Source organism: Tachyglossus aculeatus, chromosome 14, assembly GCF_015852505.1.
Source record: "Tachyglossus aculeatus isolate mTacAcu1 chromosome 14, mTacAcu1.pri, whole genome shotgun sequence".
Classification (NCBI taxonomy): Eukaryota; Metazoa; Chordata; class Mammalia; order Monotremata; family Tachyglossidae; genus Tachyglossus; species Tachyglossus aculeatus.
The window spans coordinates 16,455,015-16,474,748 of NC_052079.1; the positions used below are offsets into that span (position 1 = coordinate 16,455,015).

Consider the following 19,734-nt stretch of genomic DNA (forward strand, 5'->3'; position numbering starts at 1 on the left):
CTAGGAGGGGAAGACAGACAACAAAACAAAGCATGCATCATCATCAATCGTGTTTATTGAGCGCTTACTGTGTGCAGAGCACTGTACTAAGCGCTTGGGAAGTACAAGTTGGCAACATATAGAGACAGTCCCTACCCAACAGTGGGCTCACAGTCTAAAAGGGGGAGACAGAGGTGTAGACAGGTGCTCAAAAGTAAAGGTGACTGTTCTTTGAACGTGTGCCTCAGCTATTTAGAATTAGTTTTAGTCCTTCATCCTTTTTTATAAGTTAATGAAGGTGGAAAAAATACCACCTACAGAACTACTTTAAAATGAGGAGCAGGATAAATGTTGCACTGGGAAAAGTTGAGACTGCGGATTGGAAAAATCGTTGAGTTTAAGCTGTCTAGTGACTAGGGGACATATTCACTTTTTAGAGGGATTAACATCTTCAGGCCACTTGCTCGTTTTGTAAATTACCTTTTCCAGATCATGTACGTCCTAGGCCTCAAAGAAATTGATTTATATTTTTAAAAAAGAGGTGTTTACCTGAATTAACAAGGCCATGCAGTGATATAAATGGAACCTAAACTTCTTTAGAGATCTCTTTTCCCTCCTACTTGACTGAGCTCCACATGGGCCAGCCTGTGTCCAATCTAATTAAGTGGGGTCGACCCCAGTACTGAGACACATTATATGCACTTAACAAATACCGTTTTAAAAGTTGTTCATTTTCAGATATATTGGAAGTACGTGGAAAAATATCCCATGAGTGGGCATGCTTGATCTTTATTTGCTGAACTACTGGGCTAGACAGCATACAATTTAAAACAAGTCACTTTTCCCAGTGAAAGCATTTCTCCTAGAAGTGGGTCAATCCGTCATATTTATTGAGCACCTACTGTGTGCAGAGCACTGTACGAAGCACTTGAGAGTACAATAGAACAGAGTTATGCTGTCGGTATAAGTGGGTACGTAGGATTTAGGTTCTGGTGCCAAATGGCTAAGTAATATTTATTTCATATTTCAGTTTCACTCCCTAAAGTACATCCTCGATATGACTTGGATGGTGATGCCAGTGTCGCTAAGGTTAGTATTTGAATATTAAGTAGATACTGGTTAATACCGTATGAAATCAGAACCAAAATTGGCAGCATTTTTCTAAAGAATGTCCTTTTCTGTATGCATCCAAATAGCAGGGCAAAATGAAAGCCTAGACAACTTTACAAAAATCTAATTTGATTATTTTCAGAGTTGTGCGTTTCTCATTACCCCTGTACCAAAACACTGGTGTTCCGTTTTCTGAGCTATTTTATTGGGAATGTAATTATTACTCTGTTTTCCCTGTTAGTGGTTATGTAAAGATTCAGTGATTGTTAAAATATGAGGGAAGTGGTCTTAATTTTGATTTGTTTCTCCCCTTCAATCATAATAATAATTTATATTATAAATATAATCCTGACTTATAGGTGTCCATGTCCAGACTTATAGGTGTCCATGTTTCATCTGCTTTTTAAATTCCTTCTATTGATACGTAAGCTTGAAAACTTTGTGTTGAAAAGCCGTATTTCATGGCCACACCGCTATCATCTGCTGTGTGACCTTGGGCAAGTCATTTACGTTCTGTGCCTCAGTTATCTCACCTGTAAAATGGGGATTACGACTGTGAGCCTCTTGTGGGACATGGACATGATTTGCTTTTATCTACCGCAGCACTTAGTACTGTGTTTGGCACATAGTGAGCATTTAACGAATATCATAAATAAAAGAACGGGGGCAAAACAGCAGCAAATTAGCACTGACATTGTTTGTTTCTCCGTCAGGCAGTAACAGGTGTTGTATGTTATGCCTGTAGAGTCGCCAGTACCTTGCTGCTTTACCAGGAATTGATGAGAAAGGGAGTTCGATGGTTAATGTAAGTAATTGATTGAAATTTGGGTATGTTTTTCATCTTGGGAACCTCAAGGTACTAGCTAGCCAACATAGGAAGTAAGTGAACTTAAGGCAGAGCAGGTAATTTGAAAAAGCAATCTGTATGACTGGTAGCCCCTCTGGGTGGGACATGATATTATATTTAAGGCAATTGTGATCTGATTTTTTTTTTAAAGTTGCAAGCAAAACCCTTCTTTTCTGTGTCTATAGTTCTCTGTTTGGCCTCAGAAAACGAGGTGGGAATAACGAGAATTACCAATAAGTATATGCAAGAGCAGGATTGAAGGGAGGTTGCTTTTTAAAAATCTAGTCTCAAGGATTGCTTTCAAAAGGCCCAGAAGGTTCTCGAACTGGTTGCAAGCCATTGTCAAAATATTTTGGTGTTTCGTCACTGAGAAAAACCTTCCTAAGAAGTCTGCTTACAAAACTTTTATGTAGGATTCTTCCACATCCATTTCTCTTCTAAGAAGTAATCCTATTGACTTTTGGGAAGTTAGGTTTAGTTAGGTTCTGAGAACACTAGTTTTCCTTTTATTTATTTCTTTTAACTTGTTCTGTGAAACCTTTTGTTTCCTTTTCCTCTATCCAAATAAAAAGAAATAAGTAGCTTTCATAGTCTATTGTAAGGCATTGGGCAGGAAAAAAAAATGTGATTAGGTTCACTTTCTTTAGTCTGTTACCTAATGTGTGATTTCTTAGAAACCCTCTTAATTTTCCTAAGTATCAGAAGACTGAATGAAAAAACTTAAATAGGGAATTCAAATTATGGAAGTGTATGATTGAAGCTTAAATAAATATATGTGGAATATGTATTCTTTCATGTTTTACGCATACTCCAAGTTAATAAGCAATTAAATTTTAAAATATTAGATGAATTACAAGAGTTAAGTGTACTGGGAATACTAAGTACCACTGATTTTCAGTAATTTCCTTCTGAAAGTCAGAATCAGATTTCACGTATCCCAGGGATGATGTTAGAAAACTTACAAACTGTATGTAAATTGATCTGCAAGATCAGCACTTCTACTGGCAGCTGGTGTTTCTATAAATGGAAAGAAACAGTGAATAGTTTCTTTGAGGCTAATATGACTGATATTATTTCCAGTGAGCTAATCAGAGAGGATTACAATGAGACAGTGCACAAAAAAACAGAGGTCGTCATCACACTGGATTTCTGTATCAGGAACATCGAGAAAACTCTGAAAGTGTAAGTAGACTCACTTCTTTGCTGTCGGTGGTTTTCACTGTGACGTTTGACTTAGCTATCTTTGACGGACTCCAATACAGACATGTTTATGCATCTTTCTTTGAGAGAGGGCTCCAAACCTGGTGTTATCTGTGAATTGAAATCAGTCAATCAATCCATGGTATTAAGAGCTTGCTGTGTGCAGAATACTATATCTAAGCGCTTGACAGAGTCCGGTATAACAGAGTTGGTCACCGTGATCCCTGTCCACATGGCGCTTGACCACTTACAGAAGAGACAGACGTTATAATAGATTTTACATGTAGGGGAAATAGTAGAGTTTAAGGACATTTACAAAGTGCCGGGGGCTTTCAAAGTTTTTAAGGCATACACAACCGAGTGCGTAGTCAATGTAGAAGGGAGGACAGGTAGGGGGAATATTAGGGGACTCTGGAGGACTGATCAGGGGTCTCTCTTCAGAGGTCTTGTTTGAGAACGAGTGTAGAGTGTAAAAGGAAAACACATCCCATTTCCACCCTAATGGTTTGATGACAATTAAAACTCTGAAACTGAAGAATGAAGAGTCGCCTGATAAGTTGGCATCTAAAGTATTTCTAGAACCTTGATGTCAAGGGAATGATTGAGATTGTTTCTGCTCCGGGATTTTATGGGCCACTCTCATTTCGAGCTGCTTTTCACTGCTACTCCTGGCACCAATAAATTAGTTTAGGCCCCAGGTGCTGACTCAAGGATGAGCCTGATAAATTGTCCATTTTATTTCTTTGTTGAGCTATGTGAAGTTACCTTCTTCCTGTATGTAGCAAAGGGACAAAGCTTTCTTTAAAAGGGCTGTAGAATTTTGTAGCTCTGTGTTATCGGTGTAAAAATATAATCTTTTTAATAGAAGTATTGAGTAAAATTTGATTTTGATTTCTATTTTTTCTTTGGAACATACTTGTTTTCTTTGTACAGATATGAAAAACTGATGCAGATCAACTTGGAAAGTGCAGAGCTTGGTGAAATTTCTGACATCCAAACTAAATTATTGAGAGTAAGTGATGATTCCTACTGCTGTGTAACCACGAAAGTTACTGAAGAGGTCACCTAGTCCATTCATCTTCCATCCTAGGCAAAATGATTCCTAAATCACTTTGGATACGTTGCTACCTTCCCGTTTTTAAAGTTTACCAGAAGTGAAGTTTCTGTAACCTTTTCCAGTCTATAACAGCCCTCAATTTCAGAGTCATTTTATCTTAGCTAAAGACCTCGTCTTCAAATGCCGTTGAGTCATTTCCGAGCCAGGGGGACTCTGTGGTCATACCCTTTTCAGAACATTGCATCTTTTGTCATAAAGTCATTCTGGTATATGTAACCGTGGAGTTTTCTTGGTAAAGATTTGGAAGTGGTTTACCTTTGCCTTCTTCCACGGAGTAAAAACTTGAGTCTCTACTGTCGCCCTTGACCAGTGTGGCCTACTGGATAGAGCACAGGCCTGGTGGAAGTCAAAAGGACTTGGGTTCTAATCCCGGCTCTGCCACTAGTCTGCTCTGTGACCTTGGGTAAGTCACTTCACTTCTCTGTGCCTCAGTTACCTCCTCTGTAAAACGGGGATTGAGACTGTGAGCCCTATGAGGAACAGGGACTGTGTCCAATCTGATTAAGCTTGTATCTACCTCAGTGCTTAGCAGAGTGCCTGGCACATGGTAAGCACCTAACAAATACTGCAATTATTTGTTATCATTGCTAATAGTATTATTATTCAAAAAGGTGGACTTTAGTAGGAGTGAAATCAAATGTACAATTAATTGTGCAATCAGTGTACAATTGTACAAATGTACAGTTCCCCCTTCTAGACTGTGAACCCGCTGTTGGTTAGGGACCGTCTCTATATGTTGCCAACTTGTACTTCCCAAGCGCTTAGTACAGTGCTCTGCACACAGTAAGCGCTCAATAAATACGATTGAAGGAATGAATGAATGAAGGATATTCAGCATAATAATTGTTGTGGTATTTGTTAAACACTTTGTGGTAAGGCCCTTAGCACTGGAGTGGTTAGGAGATCATCAGGTTAGACACAGTCCTATTCCCACATGGGGCTCACAGTCTGAGGGGGAAGGAGAACAGGAATTGCATCCCCTTTTTACAGATGAGGGGACTGAGGCACAAAGAAATGAAGTGACTTGCCCATGGTCACATAGCAAGCAAAGGGGAGAGCTGAGATTAGAACCCAGGTCTTCTGACTCCCCTTTCATCCAGTAGGCCATTGCTCTGAAGTAAACATATAATGAATTTGAAAGTTTTTCTAATCTTGAAATTATCTGGAAAAATATCAGGTCATTAACTGCTTCAATTTCCTCTTCTGTGAAATTTCAGAAACCTCACTTTTTTTTCCTTTTAAATAATAATATTTGTTAAGTTCTTACTGTGTGTTCTGTTCTAAGCGCTGGGGTAGATAGAAGTTTATAAGGTGGATACAATCCTGTCCACATGGGAATCTAAGTTTGAAGTAGGAGGCAGAACAGGGATTGAATAAACATAAATCTGAATAGTGGAATGATTAAATTGGCCCACCATCATTATGTTTACAGATAGAAATCTCTCCCCTGACCTTGGAGTTACCTTGACAAGAGAGAGACAATATAGGCTACAGTCTTCTGTAATTGTCGTTTGTGAGTTTTGGCAATCCAGTGCTGACCTGTTCTTCTGTTGCAGCTTTCTAGTTCTCGGGGAACAATAGAGACCAGTCTTCAGGATATCAAAAGCAAATTGTCCCCCGGTGGCTTGCTGGCAGACACCTGGGCAAATCAGGAAGGGAGTCATCCCAAAGACCGAAAGTAAGTAAGGAACCGGGCACACTCTTTCAGAATCTGAACTCTTCATTGTGTGGTCACACTGGCAAGAGTGATTTTTTTGGGGGGGGTTTTGTTGTCTTTTTTCCCTCTGATTAGTATAGAAAGGCTCCAAGTCCTGCTAAATTGCATCACGGAGATCTACCATCAGTTCAAAAAAGACAAAGCGGAACGTAGTAAGTACATATTAGTAATTTTAATTGTTCGTTGAATTGTTGTTTGGAGAAGCAGTGGGGCTCAGTGGAAAGAGCACGGGCTTTGGAGTCAGAGATCATGGGTTCAAATCCTGGCTCTGCCAGTTGTCAGCTGTGTGACTTTGGGCGAGTCACTTAACTTCTCTGGGCCTCAGTTACCTCATCTGTAAAATGGGGATAAAGACTTTGAGCCCCCCATGGGACAACCTGATCATCTTGTAATCCCCCCGCGATGCTTAGAACAGTGCTTTGCACATAGTAAGCACTTAATACATGCCATTATTGTTATTGTTTGTTCTAGCAACTTGGGTGTCAGAATGTGATTTCAGGGCACCTTTCTTTCTACCTGGGACTTGCTCCCCCTTCAAATCTTCCAGGCCTCATTCAGGGCCCTCCTAAGAAGCCTCTCCTTTCAGGTGGCATTCCCCAAGGGATTTTCTCCTTGGGACATGACATCCCAACAGCCATCCTGGAACTTAAGTATCTCTCGATATGCGTGTGCCATTTATTTAATCAGTTCCCCATTTTCTCCATATTTTTGCTGTTATCAGTTACGTCTATATTTTCCTCTTCCCGCTGTATGTAGTCTGCTTGCTTGCCTCCCCCCTTAGACGGAAGCTCTTCTCAAATGCTCAGTTCAGGGCTCTGCACACAGTAGATGCTCAATAAACCCCTTGAAGGCAAAGGAAGGCGTGAACAGTGGACAGTCAAAGAGTGAAGCTCAGTCATGGTACCTGGGTGGGAACAGAGAGTATGATCTGGGGATGAGTGGGTGAAGACAGTGGATGTGAAGAAAAGAGAGACCCATGAAGAGACCTAAAGCTATGACTTTAGGCCCAATTCCCATCCCACCTGAGGTGAGGAGAATTTTCACTACCAGGCAGCCTGGCAGGGGCTCCTCTTGCCCCCTACCAAATCCCTTCAATCTGGGACCAACTAGGGGCTTCCCTCTCTCTCTGTCCTCCACCTCTCACCTGGCCCCAAAATTGTGGGGGTTCGGCCATCTGTTGGGGTCACGAAGTGGTTCTTGGGGCCCCACTGGACTTCAGCATAATGAGGAACTTTTTGAGTCTCCACTGGAGGCTCAGGAAGGATGGAAACTGTGCCCTTGAAGAGAGAGACAGTCTGTCTCTCCCTCCTCACAAAGAAAAGCAGGCGCCCCTCACAATGATTAGTAGTGAATTTTCTTTAGCTGCTTTCTATTGGTGTAATCCAATGGGGACAAAGGGCTTCAGTGACTTAAAAGCGATATATTATTCTTGTGACCGATCTTGTGAAAGGGGTAACCTTACCTATTGGTATTCATAGGCAAAGGAATTCTACAATATGATTTCATAGCTAATTTACAGAATTAATCATTTTGTGACAACGTCTCATCCTAGGGTTGGCTTATAACGAAGAGCAGATCCACAAATTTGACAAGTAAGTGTACAAATCCTTTGCACTTTGGGTTATTTAATTTTTTTGATGTATCTAATAGGAGTTGTGAGAAAATGAAATTAAATTTGATGAGCTGAACAGAATTCTTTTGGGAATAAAACAGTGCTGAATAAAACAGAATAAAAACAGCTGCTTAGAACGATTACCTTAAAGCGCCTAATGGAAGAGGCACAAGTCTGGGAGTTAGAGGATCTGGATTGTAGTCTCAGCTCTTGATCCACTGTAGGACTTTGGGCTGATCAATCTCTGTACACCTCAGTTTTCTCCTCTGTAAATCGATCAGTGTTATTTTTTGAGCACTTACTATAAGAAGAACACTCTATTAAGCACTTGGGAGAGTACGATACTACAGAATTAGCAGATATATTCCCTGCCCATGATAAGCTTACGGTCTAGAGGAATGGGGAGAGCAACACCTGTCTCTCTCCCTACCACACAGCCGTGTCCTTAGAACAATTGGAGATAAATATCGTAACCTTGCTTTGGGAAAATAAGTGCTCTACAAATTGGAGGTCATTATTTTTCTCACAGCCCACTGGCAGAATTTCCATTTGCCCAGTGCTGAGTCTCGCTCGTTAGTTGGGTGAGTGGGGAAACCCACGAACAAGCTCAAGTGAGGGCTGTGAGTGAACTCAGCACCCCACTCCTTAATGGAGACTAAAGGAGAAGAAAAAACGGTGGAGACAGAGGAAGTGGAAATGAATTCCTGCTTGCCTCCTTCTCTTCTCTTCTTAGGGGTGTGAGAGTCGGGCAGCTCTTGTCAAGCAAGCAGTCAATCAGTGGTGTTTATTAAGCATTTACTGTGTGCGCAGAGCACTGTACTAAGCATTTGGGAAAGTAATATGCAACAGAGTTGGCAGACACGTTCCCGACCCACATGGAGCTTACAGTCTAGTCCACTTGGAATCTGTTTGGCCACTGGCAGGCAGCAGGGCTAACACAGGGCTTCTCGGTGAATAGGGAAGATGCCGTAAAATTGCCTCACAAAGGGCAATCATACGGACTTATGCTTTCAGTCAGAGGAGCGAAAGCAAACAATGTATCTGAAAGCCAAAACCTGTGTTTGACTTGATGACTGTGAGTGATGGTAGCTGAGAGCCTTCAAGGTGGAGTTGATAACCTTAGTATCATAGCATGTACCAAATCTGTTGTACTGGACTCTCTCCCAAGCACTTAGTGTACATTAGGTACTCAGTAAATGCCATTGATGATGTTGATGCTGATATATTTATGGAGCCTCTAATCCACCATACTCCGTCTTCTCAGAAGTAAGACTCCTCTGAAGTATTCTTCCCCTCTAGATTGTAAGCTTGGTATGGGCAGGGAATGTCTGTTTACATTGTTCTGTCCGTAACACTTAATGCAGTGCTGTGCACGCAGTAAGCTCTCAGTAAATGCGATTGAATGAAAGTAGGTGAGGCACTATCACTCTTCCTTCTCAACAGTTGACAAAACTGGTCTAAAGAGACTTGCCTAAAGTCACCTGATGAGTCCAAATGAAGATAAGAATAGAGCTCAGCTCATTCCTACTTCTGCCTGCCAAATTCCTTAGGAAACTTGCTGAAGGAAACAAGTATTGTTTCAGATTTACAGGTTGAGTTCCTGTGTACTTTTGAGGGAGTAGTTTCTTCCTTATCTTGATTTTTCCAGGTTTGAGGCCCCTGGCCTCCTGACTTCCCATGAGAAAAATAAAAAATGCTGAAAGCTTTAGATATGTTAATTGGTTGAGGTAGGTAGTCTTGCTTGAAAGGTGTCCTGGGTATTTGTGGTTGTGTTTTCCTACAATTTTGGTGTTATTTCTTTTGTGTAATTCAGAAGTTTCAGTTGTGAAGTTTGGTGTAGAAAAGTTTGTGGAAGCTACAACATAAATGTTCACTGATTATTTGCAAATTACAGGCAGAAGCTGTACTATCATGCAACCAAAGCCATGTCCCAATTTACAGATGAATGCATTGAAAAATATGAAGCATTTTTGGACAAGGCAGAGGAATGGATGAGGTAATAAACTTGCTTTTGTTGCTTGCACAATTTTACATGTACATTAAGGCATCTCATTTTGATATCTTTACTTACAAAGGCACTTATTTTGGCTTTCAGAAAGATGCTTCATCTAAGGAAACAGTTATTGACCCTGACTAACCAGTGTTTTGATATCGAAGAAGAGGTATCAAAATACCAGGACTACACTAATGAGGTACAAACCTCATGTCTTTTCCCAGGAAACAGCTGTTTTTTCCAAAGATACTGGATTAAAGTTAGCATCTCAGAGTGTTTACATTGGCATTGAATACAGAAGAAACAACACAGTAAATGTCAGCTGTATTTTTCATAAGATGTTCGAGAACACAAGCTATCCTCAGGTTCCGAAAGGCAACGTTTAGGAAAATAAGTCAGTCAATCAGATGTATTTATTGAGGACCAGAAAAGCTAGGACTTTGATTCATTCTTTCAGTCATATTTATTGAGCGCTTACTGTGTGCAGAGCACTGTACTCAGGGTTTGGGAGAGTACAGTATGATAGCCAACAGACACAGTCCCTGCCCACAAGGAGCTTTCCCTGCCCAAAGCAAGTTTACAGCGTAGAGGAGGATGCGTCTTTTCGATCAATACATTCAGTGCTGATAGTGGTCAGAGTTCCTGCTTTGACTCACCATTTTTAAGTACCTAAAGGTACTGTAATCAGCATTACATATTTTAGAATCAAAGTGAACATTGCATACACTGAGTTTTGAGGACTAGGTGTCAGTAAGCTCTGGTGTGTCACTTTTTAACGACAGTAATTCTAACCCTAACCCTTAGCAAGAGGGAATCTGTAAAATGTGAAGCGTATTAATAACTTCAGACCTAAAAACCGTAGGAAGCCATACGGTAGTTTTGGTCGGCCTATTGGGCCTCTCAGTCTTGTAACATTTCAACATTGCAGTTACAGGAAACTCTGCCTCAGAAAATGTTTGCAGCTTCCAGTGGCATCAAACATACCATGAACCCAATTTATCCAAGTTCTAACACCCTGGTGGAAATGACTCTTGGGTAAGAAGTTCATAATGAAATAGTACATTTTCGTTTGCTGAGAAATTTGTGTTTACCGTAATCCTCGCTGCACGATTTAAAACTCCAGTATGTCTCAGAAGTCAAGGAAATTATATTGGCTGATTTCAGTTTTTAAAATGGGGGGAAAGCAAGTTAATCTGTTCTGAATTTAGTGAAGAACTGTTTTGGTTTTTTTTTTGTTTCCCAGTATGAAGAAACTGAAGGAAGAGATGGAGGGTGTTGTTAAGGAGCTTGCTGAAAATAATCATATCTTAGAGAGGTAGGTATTTCTTTAGCCCAATTTGTGTATATGATATTGTTTGTAGAGGCCTCATGGTTCATTGGAGGGAGGAACAGCACGGGCCTAAGAGTCAGGAGGACCTGAGTTCTAATTCCAGCTCCACCACTTGTCTGCTGTGTAACCCTGGGCAAGTCACTTAATTTCTCTGTGCCTCAGTTACCTCATCTGTAAAATGGGGGTTAAAACTGTGAACCCTCTGTGAAACAAGGACTGTTTCTAGCCCATTACCTTGTATCTACCCCAGTGCTTAGTACAGCACCTGGCCCATAAGTAATCGCTTAACAAATACCACAAGTATTATTACTGTTATTATGTTTGAATTCAGTTTGCCACCACCATACGGGATCGTATCGTGAGTGATTCCTTTAATTTCTTTAAGCTCCGGTTTCCTCGTCTGTAAAACGGAGATTGCCATATCAAGCAATCTTTGAAGGTTTGTTGAAAACATTTTAAAATGGCAGTCCTTTTTTTTAACTTGCAAAATGTTTGCTCGACAATTTACAGGCCAAAAAAGGCAACCTATGATCAGTCAGTCAGTCAGTGGTATTAATTGAGCGCTTGCTATGTGCAGAGCATTGTATGGAGCACTTGGGAGAGTACAGTTCAACTGAATTAGTAGACACATTCCCTGCCCTTAACGAGCTTGCAGTCTAGAGGGGACATTTAGACTCTTACGTGTTTTCCATGAGTTCACAGAAATCTAAGTCGAGGGAATAAATAAGCCACAATTGTTTTATGTTCAATTGTGAAATAAACAGTATTCCTCAGAGTTATATGGACACTTCTTTTTCCCACGAAGGCATTTATAATCAACTCTTTAAATCTCTTCTATCTGGGGGTGTGTTTTGTTTTTCCGTACTTTTAGATTTGGTGCCCTGACTATGGATGGTGGCCTGAGGAATGTCGATTGTCTGTAGCTTTCTGAAGAACTAAAGAAAAATGATTCACTTTGCACAAAAATATAATTCTGTGTCATTAGCTGCGAGAATGACTCTGCTGGGAGGTGCATGTCTCAGTCATTCGGGGTTGACACAAGGATGTAAATGTGTACATTGCTGTAAATACATAAAAATATACGTTTTGGGCTGCTATCGAAAGGTAATTTAACTTTTGACATTTATAATCAAAGTGACGGTATTTACCTCAGTGAACGCGGGCAAAGCATCTCAAAAAACATGCTGATATTCTGATTTCTCAGCTGCCGTTATTTGCTGACCTGGGTAAGTCACATCTGTCTTTAGTTTCTTGCAAGAGAATTTGTAGGCGGCCTGAATCTGCACTGAAGGTATTTTGGCTTGGTGTCTTTTCAAAACCAGAGAAGTATTTTTGAGAGTATTTGGGGCTATTGAGATCTTCAGCTGCAACTTCGGGGGTCAAGGAAATGGATTTGTTAGACTGTTTCTAAGTGCCCCCGAGAGCAGAAATTGAGCGTATGTATAAGTATAATACATATAATAAGTATGTATTACTTATTTCAGTAGCATACAAGCTCACAGACTTTAAAAGGAGAGTGGGAGTCAGTGAGTTTCTGTCTGGTAGCTTTATTTTCAATATCCTGTGGTCCCAAGTCCCTGTCCACACTGAAAAAAGTATCAGTTAACTTTAGGATGAAATCCTCCGCAGAATCACAACAGTGCTTTCTGTGAAAAGAAAAAAAGAAATCATCCCCTCTTTTGGCCACAGAAATACAGAACTCGGTTTTCTTCAGAATATTTAAAACATTCATTTGAAAAAAACAGAGTGCCAAAATTGTAAAAATTTCTTTACGTTCTTTAACTTCCCTCTGAATTTATTTAAAGCCCCCCAGTAATTGTGCTCATTTTAAGTGAAGTTATAGATATGAGAATTGTTTACATGAGAGAAATCTTATTTACCTTGGAAGAAATCATTTGGCTGTTTCATCTGTCTTGTAAACACCAGGGTACAAGCTCGATACAGTTATTTTGAAAAACAAATAATTTATAAATTACTCCTTAAAAGTAACTATTTTGGTTTCAGAACTTGTCTCATGCTCCTGCCCGATGGAGTGTTTTTTTTTTTTACTCATTATTTCTATCAAGAAGTTTTCTCTCTCACTCTCTCTCTCTCTATATATATATAGCTAGCTAGATAGATTAGCTTTGGTTTCTGGAGAGTAAATAACCTGACTGCCAAGAATAATATTAGAAAGCAAAGCAAGTTTTTTTAAATTTGAAATTGAATTAGAATTATATTTTGAATAAAAGAATGTATTGTATTGGGAAATTGTAACATTCAGTGTATTCATTGTAGAAATAAAGGCACGAGTGAATGGCTTTATTTACACAACCACAGCATCAAAACACTTCCCATAATCTGAGTATATTGATTGTTCTTACATGGGCATTAATTTGTATATACAGGTGCGTCCACTGTAAATTGTACTGCTATTAAATATGCGAACAGTTCATTTTTTTTCCATGAAGTGGTTTCCAAAATGAGTAACCAGAGACAGGAAGCATTAAAGGACTGTTTACTCCATGGCTGCATTTTAGACCAACTGCACCCCTGCGTTTTGCTTGGATTTGACACACGTTGCTAGAGGCGGGCAGGTAGGAGAGAAAGTTGGGTAGCGTTGGGTTACCCAGAGGAAGAGATCTGGCGACTCGACTGTTCGACTTGGCCCTCTGTGCCTCTCTCACCAACGATCGTTCAGCTGATCGTTCGATCTTGCTTACTGATAACTATCATTTTTCTTGAAAAAAAATTGTCAGCACCTCTCCTTTTTTATGGCATTTGTTAAGCGCTTACTGTATACCAGGTACTGTTCTAAGTGCTGGGGTAGATACAAGGTAGTAAGGTTGGACACAGTCCCTGTGTCCCACATGGGGCTCACGGTCTTAATCCCATTTTACAGATAACTGAGGCACAGAGGAGTGAAGTGACTTGCCCAATGTCTCACATTTCAGAGAAGTGGCAGAGCGGAGGTTAAAACTCACGACCTCCTGATTCCCAGGCCCACGCTCTACTCCGCAGTGGTTCTTCGTTTTGATATCCCCTCTGAACCTTATGTATTTCCATTTCCATTGAACTGTGGGAGTGGTAAGGTTTTCTATTTATTTTATTTTGTTGGTATGTTTGGTTTTGTTCTCTGTCTCCCCCTTTTAGACTGTGAGCCCACTGTTGGGTAGGGACTGTCTCTATATGTTGCCAATTTGTGCTTCCCAAGCGCTTAGTACAGTGCTCTGCACACAGTAAGCGCTCAATAAATATGATTGATTGATTGATTGGAGCCTGTCATTTCATGTCAGCTGTTTTCCTACTCCCTGCCCCAGCTGAGGAATAGCATAGCATACTGAGCACTCAGAATGGAGAGCCAGGCCTGCTCTACCTTAAACTAAATTTGCTACATGGTAAGCTCCTTGAGGGCAGGGATCATGACTTCAAACTGTCCTACTCTCCCAAGCTCTGCCCAGTGAAGGTGCTTAATAATACTACTGCTGGATTAAACAGGCCCTGCAACTGATTTTTTTGGTGATTTTTAAAAAATAGTATTTAAGTGCTTACTATGTGTCAAACACTGTTCTAAGCGCTGGGATAGAGACAAGTTAGGTTGGACACAGTCCCTGTCCCACATGGGGCTCTCAGTCTGACTTGAATAGCATCCTAATGCCAATGGTATTTATTAAGCGCTTAAGGTGTGCAGAGTAGTGTACTAAACATTGGGGAGAGTACAGTACAATAGAGCTGGCAGACACGCTCCCTTAATCCCAGCTGTGCCGCTTGTCTGCTGTGTGACCTTGGGCAAGTCACTTCATCTCTCCGAACCTCAGTTACCTCGTCTGTAAAATGGGGATTGAGGCTGTGAGCCCCACATGGGACAGAGACAGCGTCCAACCTGATTTGCTTGTATCTACCCCATTGCTTAAAACAGTGCCTGGCACAAAGTAAGTGCTTAACAAATACTGTGGTTATTATTATTAAGGAGCTTACACACTGGAGGGGCAGACAGACATTAAAACGAATTGCAGGTGGAAATGGAGCCGAGGTGAATATCAATTCACCTTGATATTCCTTCACAATATACCCTTCACAATGTACACCTTCACAATGTACCTGCTTATGGGGTACAGACCCCTACATAGGTGGCATAAAGGGGGGCAAACAGGAGAGTGAGGCTTAGAGAAGACCTCTTGGTGGAGTTAGGATTTTAGTAGGGCTTTGAAGAGGGAGAGAGTGGTGGTCCGTGGGATATCGAGGGGAAAGGAGTTCCAGGAAAGAAGGAAGACATAAGCCAGGCGTCAGTGGCGAGGTAGAAGACCGCAGGTTGGAGTGTAGTGAGAGATTATCGAGGTTAGATAGGAAGAGGAGAAGCTGCCCTGGGAGCAAAACAAACAGATCAGGCGCCTCGGTGAAAAGAATGTCTTTGCTTTGGAAATTGTCAAGTGTTCCCTCAGGTTAGAGTTACGGAGGCAGACAGATATTTCTTTAAAAAGCGCGTCTATTAATACAGTTCCAAGGACAGAACGGAGGAACGGCAGTGGAAGGATTTAGGGCTAACAGGTGGCTAGGAGCCACTGGGGCTGAGGTTGCTCTCCCAGCCGGCGGGCCGTGTGTGGGTGCCCCCGGACTCCCTCCTCCATCCTCGCTGCTTCCTGATGTCGCCACGGAGGACTCTCGGCTACAAGCATGGCCGCAAGGCATGCCCTTGCCCAAACTGTCAGGAAGATAGCCCGACGCCGTGACTGCCTCCCCCACAGCCCCCCGAAGCCAACCTCCAACCCGCGCAAGAAAAGGAGAACCAGACTGGTGGTAAGTCAGGCTGAAAGATGCCTCAGAGACTCTTTTCTTACTACAGTAACAGAAGGGTTTTTGTGTTTTGTTTTCAGTCAATCAGTGGAATTCACTGAGTGCTTACTGTGTGCAGAGCACTGGAATCAGCGCTGGGGAGAGTTCGATAATAATAATGATGGTATTAAGCGCTTACTATGTGCAAAGCTCTGTTCTAAGCACTGCGGGGGGGATACAAGGTGATCAGGTGGTCCCACATGGGGCTCACAGTCAATCCCCATTTTACAGATGAGAGGCACAGAGAAGTGACTTGCCCTGTGGCAGAGCCGGGATTAGAACCCATGACCTCTAACTCCCAAGCCCAGGCTCTTGCCACTGGGCCACACTGCTTCAATACAGTTGGTAAATTCAGTACAGTTGGTAAACACAATCCCTTTCATTTGTAGAGCCCTCGAGCGAACCTTTCGAAAGCTGCCATTCTTTGACTTGATTATCCAGAGTGGAAGAAAACCTGGGAAGGCAGCAAACCTGTTTGGAATCAGAAAATGACCTTTTCTAAGGAAATTGGACTGCTGTAAAAACAAAAACAAGCCAGCAGGTTTTGGGTTTTTTTTTTCTGCTTTCACTTCCAAAATTCCTGAGGGTAAACTGGAAAGAAAAGGAGAGTTAAGGCCTTTGCAAACAACTAAATCAGGTGAATACTCATGAAGATCTTACAGTGCTTTGCACATAGTAAGCGCTTAACAAATGCCAACATTATTATTATTATTATCCTCCTTTCCAAATGCTGAATTGTATTTATGGCTGAGTCTGTGTGGAGCATTTTAAGCTAAAGTCAGGTCTCCACCAGCTCATTAACTCAGCAAATTCAGGCCGGGGAGAGAGAAAAAAATGCGGAAAATGTACTTGGGTCACAGTTGTCCATATTCGTAATCCAAAGTGCTTCCTAGCATCAAGTTATCGGCCGTGGTGCTCAGGAAGATTGATCCGGATAAATATTTATTGATCCAGAACAAACGGAAACAATGTGTTGGGGCTTAGCATTTATTGGAAAGTCTATTCCTGCGGGAAAGCAGGGAAGTGGGTGTTGTGACCTCTCGGTCTCTCCCAGCTCAGAGATGCTAATCCTGGCTGACGCCTTCCTGAAAGAATCCCTTCTACACAGTTTGACCTTTTGCTACCCACATGGCTATAATTGGTGGGGGAGGAGGGTAGACAAGTGCAGGCAAACGGCACTTGTGCTCTCTGAAATGGCTCTCAGACACCACGTGGCATTTTATAAGCAATCTGGTACTTTCTAAACACTTACTGTGTGCAGAGTGCTGTACTGACTCAGAAGCGTATAATGCTGTTGGTAGGTACCATCATCAAGGAGTTTAAAATCAAATGGGAAGAGAAGCAAATTCCCCCCAGGTCCTTACTCGGCAGGCGAGGGAAGAATTGGATGAAAAGATTTCCGTGGCTCAGTGGAAAGAGCGCGGGCTTTGGAGTCAGAGGTTGTGGGTGCATATCCCAGCTCTGCCAATTGTCAGCTGTGTGACTTTGGACATGTCACTTAATTTCTCTGTGCCTCAGTTACCTCATCTGTAAAATAGGGATTAAGACTAAGACTATGAGTCCCCCATGGGACAACCTGATCACCTTGTAACCTCCCCAGTGCTTAGAACAGTGCTTTGCACTGTTAATAATAAATGCCGTTATTATTATTATTTAAATGACTAAGGCAAAGGCCACAATTAATAAATCCATTCCTGACTCCTCTCTCAGAAAACACTGGCCAGGAGGGATGAACACTGAGGGAAAGGCAGAGGGAGGCAGAGACGGCCAGGAAGGACCTCCCTCGTGGCTTCGGGCCCAGAGAGGGTCATGCTCACTTGGAAGCACCCAGCTTGGAGGAGGCTGAAGCAGCCTGGGGAGGAGACAAGTGGAAGAACCGCAGCCGGCACTCAGCCGCCCTTGTCCCTGGCCGGCCGGAACGCTAACCCGGATCCCAAGGGTGATCCCAGAAAATGAGCCATCCACAGAGGAGAGCATCACAATTTTAGTCATCGTTTTCTATTGCTGCTGCTGTTCTTTCTGGGCCAGTTCCTCCAGGGTCCTTGGGGCGTTTCCACCAGTCATCTCCTGCTGGCACAGAGCTAGCGGGTGGAGATGGGGTTGGTTACAGTCCTAGAGTGGACGGCACAACGATGGCACTGACAGAAGTGTTTTGGTTGCCGGTGCCTGCTCTGTTCATCCTGCTTAAAGGGTAGAGGTCCGCTTGTAATGACTAAGCACTGTATAAGCGCTGGAGATGAGGGAACCAAGGCACAGAGAAGCGAAGTGGCTTGCCCAAGACCACCCTACATACAAGTGGCGGAGCCAGGATTAGAACCCAGGTCCTTCTGACTCCTAGGCCCGAGCTTTAGCCACTAGGTCAGGCTGCTTTTCGAATTTGACACATCCCCCACATCCTGGGGGTAGGATCCCCTTTTTCAAAAATTTTTCTAATGGTATTTGGTGAACGCTTACTCTGTACAAGGCAGTGCACTAAACACTGGGGTAATAATAATAATAACGGCATAAGTGCTTACTATGTGCAAAGCACACTGTTTTAAGCGCTGGGGAGGTTACAAGGTGATCAGGTTGTCCCACGTGGGGCTCACAGTCTTAATCACCATTTTACAGATGAGGTAACTGAGGCACAGAGAAGTTAAGTGACTTGCCCAAAGTCACGCGGCTGATAAGTGGCAGAGCCAGGATTTGAACCCGTGACCTCTGACTCATTCATTCAGTCGTATTTATTGAGCGCTTACTGTGTGCAGAGCACTGTACTAAGCACTTGGGAAGTACAAGTTGGCAACATATAGAGGTGGTCCCTACCCAACAACGGGCTCACAGTCTAGAAGGGGAACTCCAAAGCCCGAGCTCTTTCCACTGAGCCACGCTGCTTCCAAACTAATCAGACACAAACTAATCAGGTTGGACACAGTCTCTCTCACATGGGGCTCAGAGTCTTAATCCCCACATTACAGATCATAATTTTGGTATTTGTTAAGCGCTTACTACGTGCCAGGCACCATACTAAGAGCTGGGCACTGTATTAAGCGCTGGAGATGAGGGAACCAAGGCACAGAGAAGCGAAGTGGCTTGCCCAAGCTCACCCTACATACAAGTGGCGGAGCCAGGATTAGAACCCAGGTCTTTCCGACACCTAGGCCCGAGCTTTAGCCGCTAAGTCAGGCTGCCTTTTGAATTTGACACATCCCCCACATCCTGGGGGTAGGATCCCCTCGGGGCAGGGGGAGGGAGCCAGTCCGGTGGGGAGGGAGGTCTGGTTCTCCGAGGTCTCCGTCGGATTGGGCCGGGCGAGGGGCTCGGCAACGATATCAATCAATCAATCGTATTTATTGAGCGCTTACTATGTGCAGAGCACTGTACTAAGCGCTTGGGAAGTACAAATTGGCATCACATAGAGACAGTCCCTACCCAACAGTGGGCTCGCAGTCTAAAAGGGGGAGACAGAGAACAGAACCAAACATACCAACAAAATAAAATAAGTAGGATAGAAATGTACAAGTAAAATAAATAAATAAATAAATAAATAAATAGAGTAATAAATATGTACAACCATATGTACATATATACAGGTGCTGTGGGGAAGGGAAGGAGGTAAGACGGGGGGATGAAGAGGGGGACGAGGGGGAGAGGAAAGAAGGGGCTCAGTCTGGGAAGGCTTCCTGGAGGAGGTGAGCTCTCAGCAGGGCCTTGAAGGGAGGAAGAGATCTAGCTTGGCGGATGGGCAGAGGGAGGGCATTCCAGGCCCGGGGGATGACGTGGGCCGGGGTCGATGGCGGGACAGGCGAGAGCGAGGTACAGTGAGGAGATTAGTGGTGGAGGAGCGGAGGGTGCGGGCTGGGCTGGAGAAGGAGAGAAGGGAGGTGAGGTAGGAGGGGGCGAGGTGATGGACAGCCTTGAAGCCCAGGGTGAGGAGTTTCTGCCTGATGTGCAGATTGATCGGTAGCCATTGGAGGTTTTTGAGGATATCAGGGTCTGGAAGCAGGCTTGGCTTTTTACATGCCGCTAGTGTGGCTC

The 19,734-nt window shown here is 42.8% G+C and overlaps 1 protein-coding gene across 2 annotated transcripts in view; it reads left to right on the forward strand.

Annotated features, from left to right (window-relative positions):
• TBK1 (TANK binding kinase 1) overlaps positions 1 to 13,337 on the forward strand; it is a 29,242-nt gene extending 15,905 nt beyond the window's left edge. For both annotated transcript variants that reach the window (XM_038756581.1, XM_038756582.1), the window contains exons 10-21: positions 1,010 to 1,068; positions 1,803 to 1,894; positions 3,017 to 3,118; positions 4,070 to 4,148; positions 5,810 to 5,931; positions 6,046 to 6,122; positions 7,523 to 7,562; positions 9,477 to 9,578; positions 9,678 to 9,774; positions 10,504 to 10,610; positions 10,819 to 10,890; positions 11,777 to 13,337. In XM_038756581.1, coding sequence (XP_038612509.1) covers positions 1,010 to 1,068; positions 1,803 to 1,894; positions 3,017 to 3,118; positions 4,070 to 4,148; positions 5,810 to 5,931; positions 6,046 to 6,122; positions 7,523 to 7,562; positions 9,477 to 9,578; positions 9,678 to 9,774; positions 10,504 to 10,610; positions 10,819 to 10,890; positions 11,777 to 11,828 — 1,001 coding nt within the window. In that variant the 3' untranslated portion in view covers positions 11,829 to 13,337. The remainder of the gene's footprint in view (positions 1 to 1,009; positions 1,069 to 1,802; positions 1,895 to 3,016; positions 3,119 to 4,069; positions 4,149 to 5,809; positions 5,932 to 6,045; positions 6,123 to 7,522; positions 7,563 to 9,476; positions 9,579 to 9,677; positions 9,775 to 10,503; positions 10,611 to 10,818; positions 10,891 to 11,776) is intronic.
• Positions 13,338 to 19,734: the final 6,397 nt, after the last annotated feature.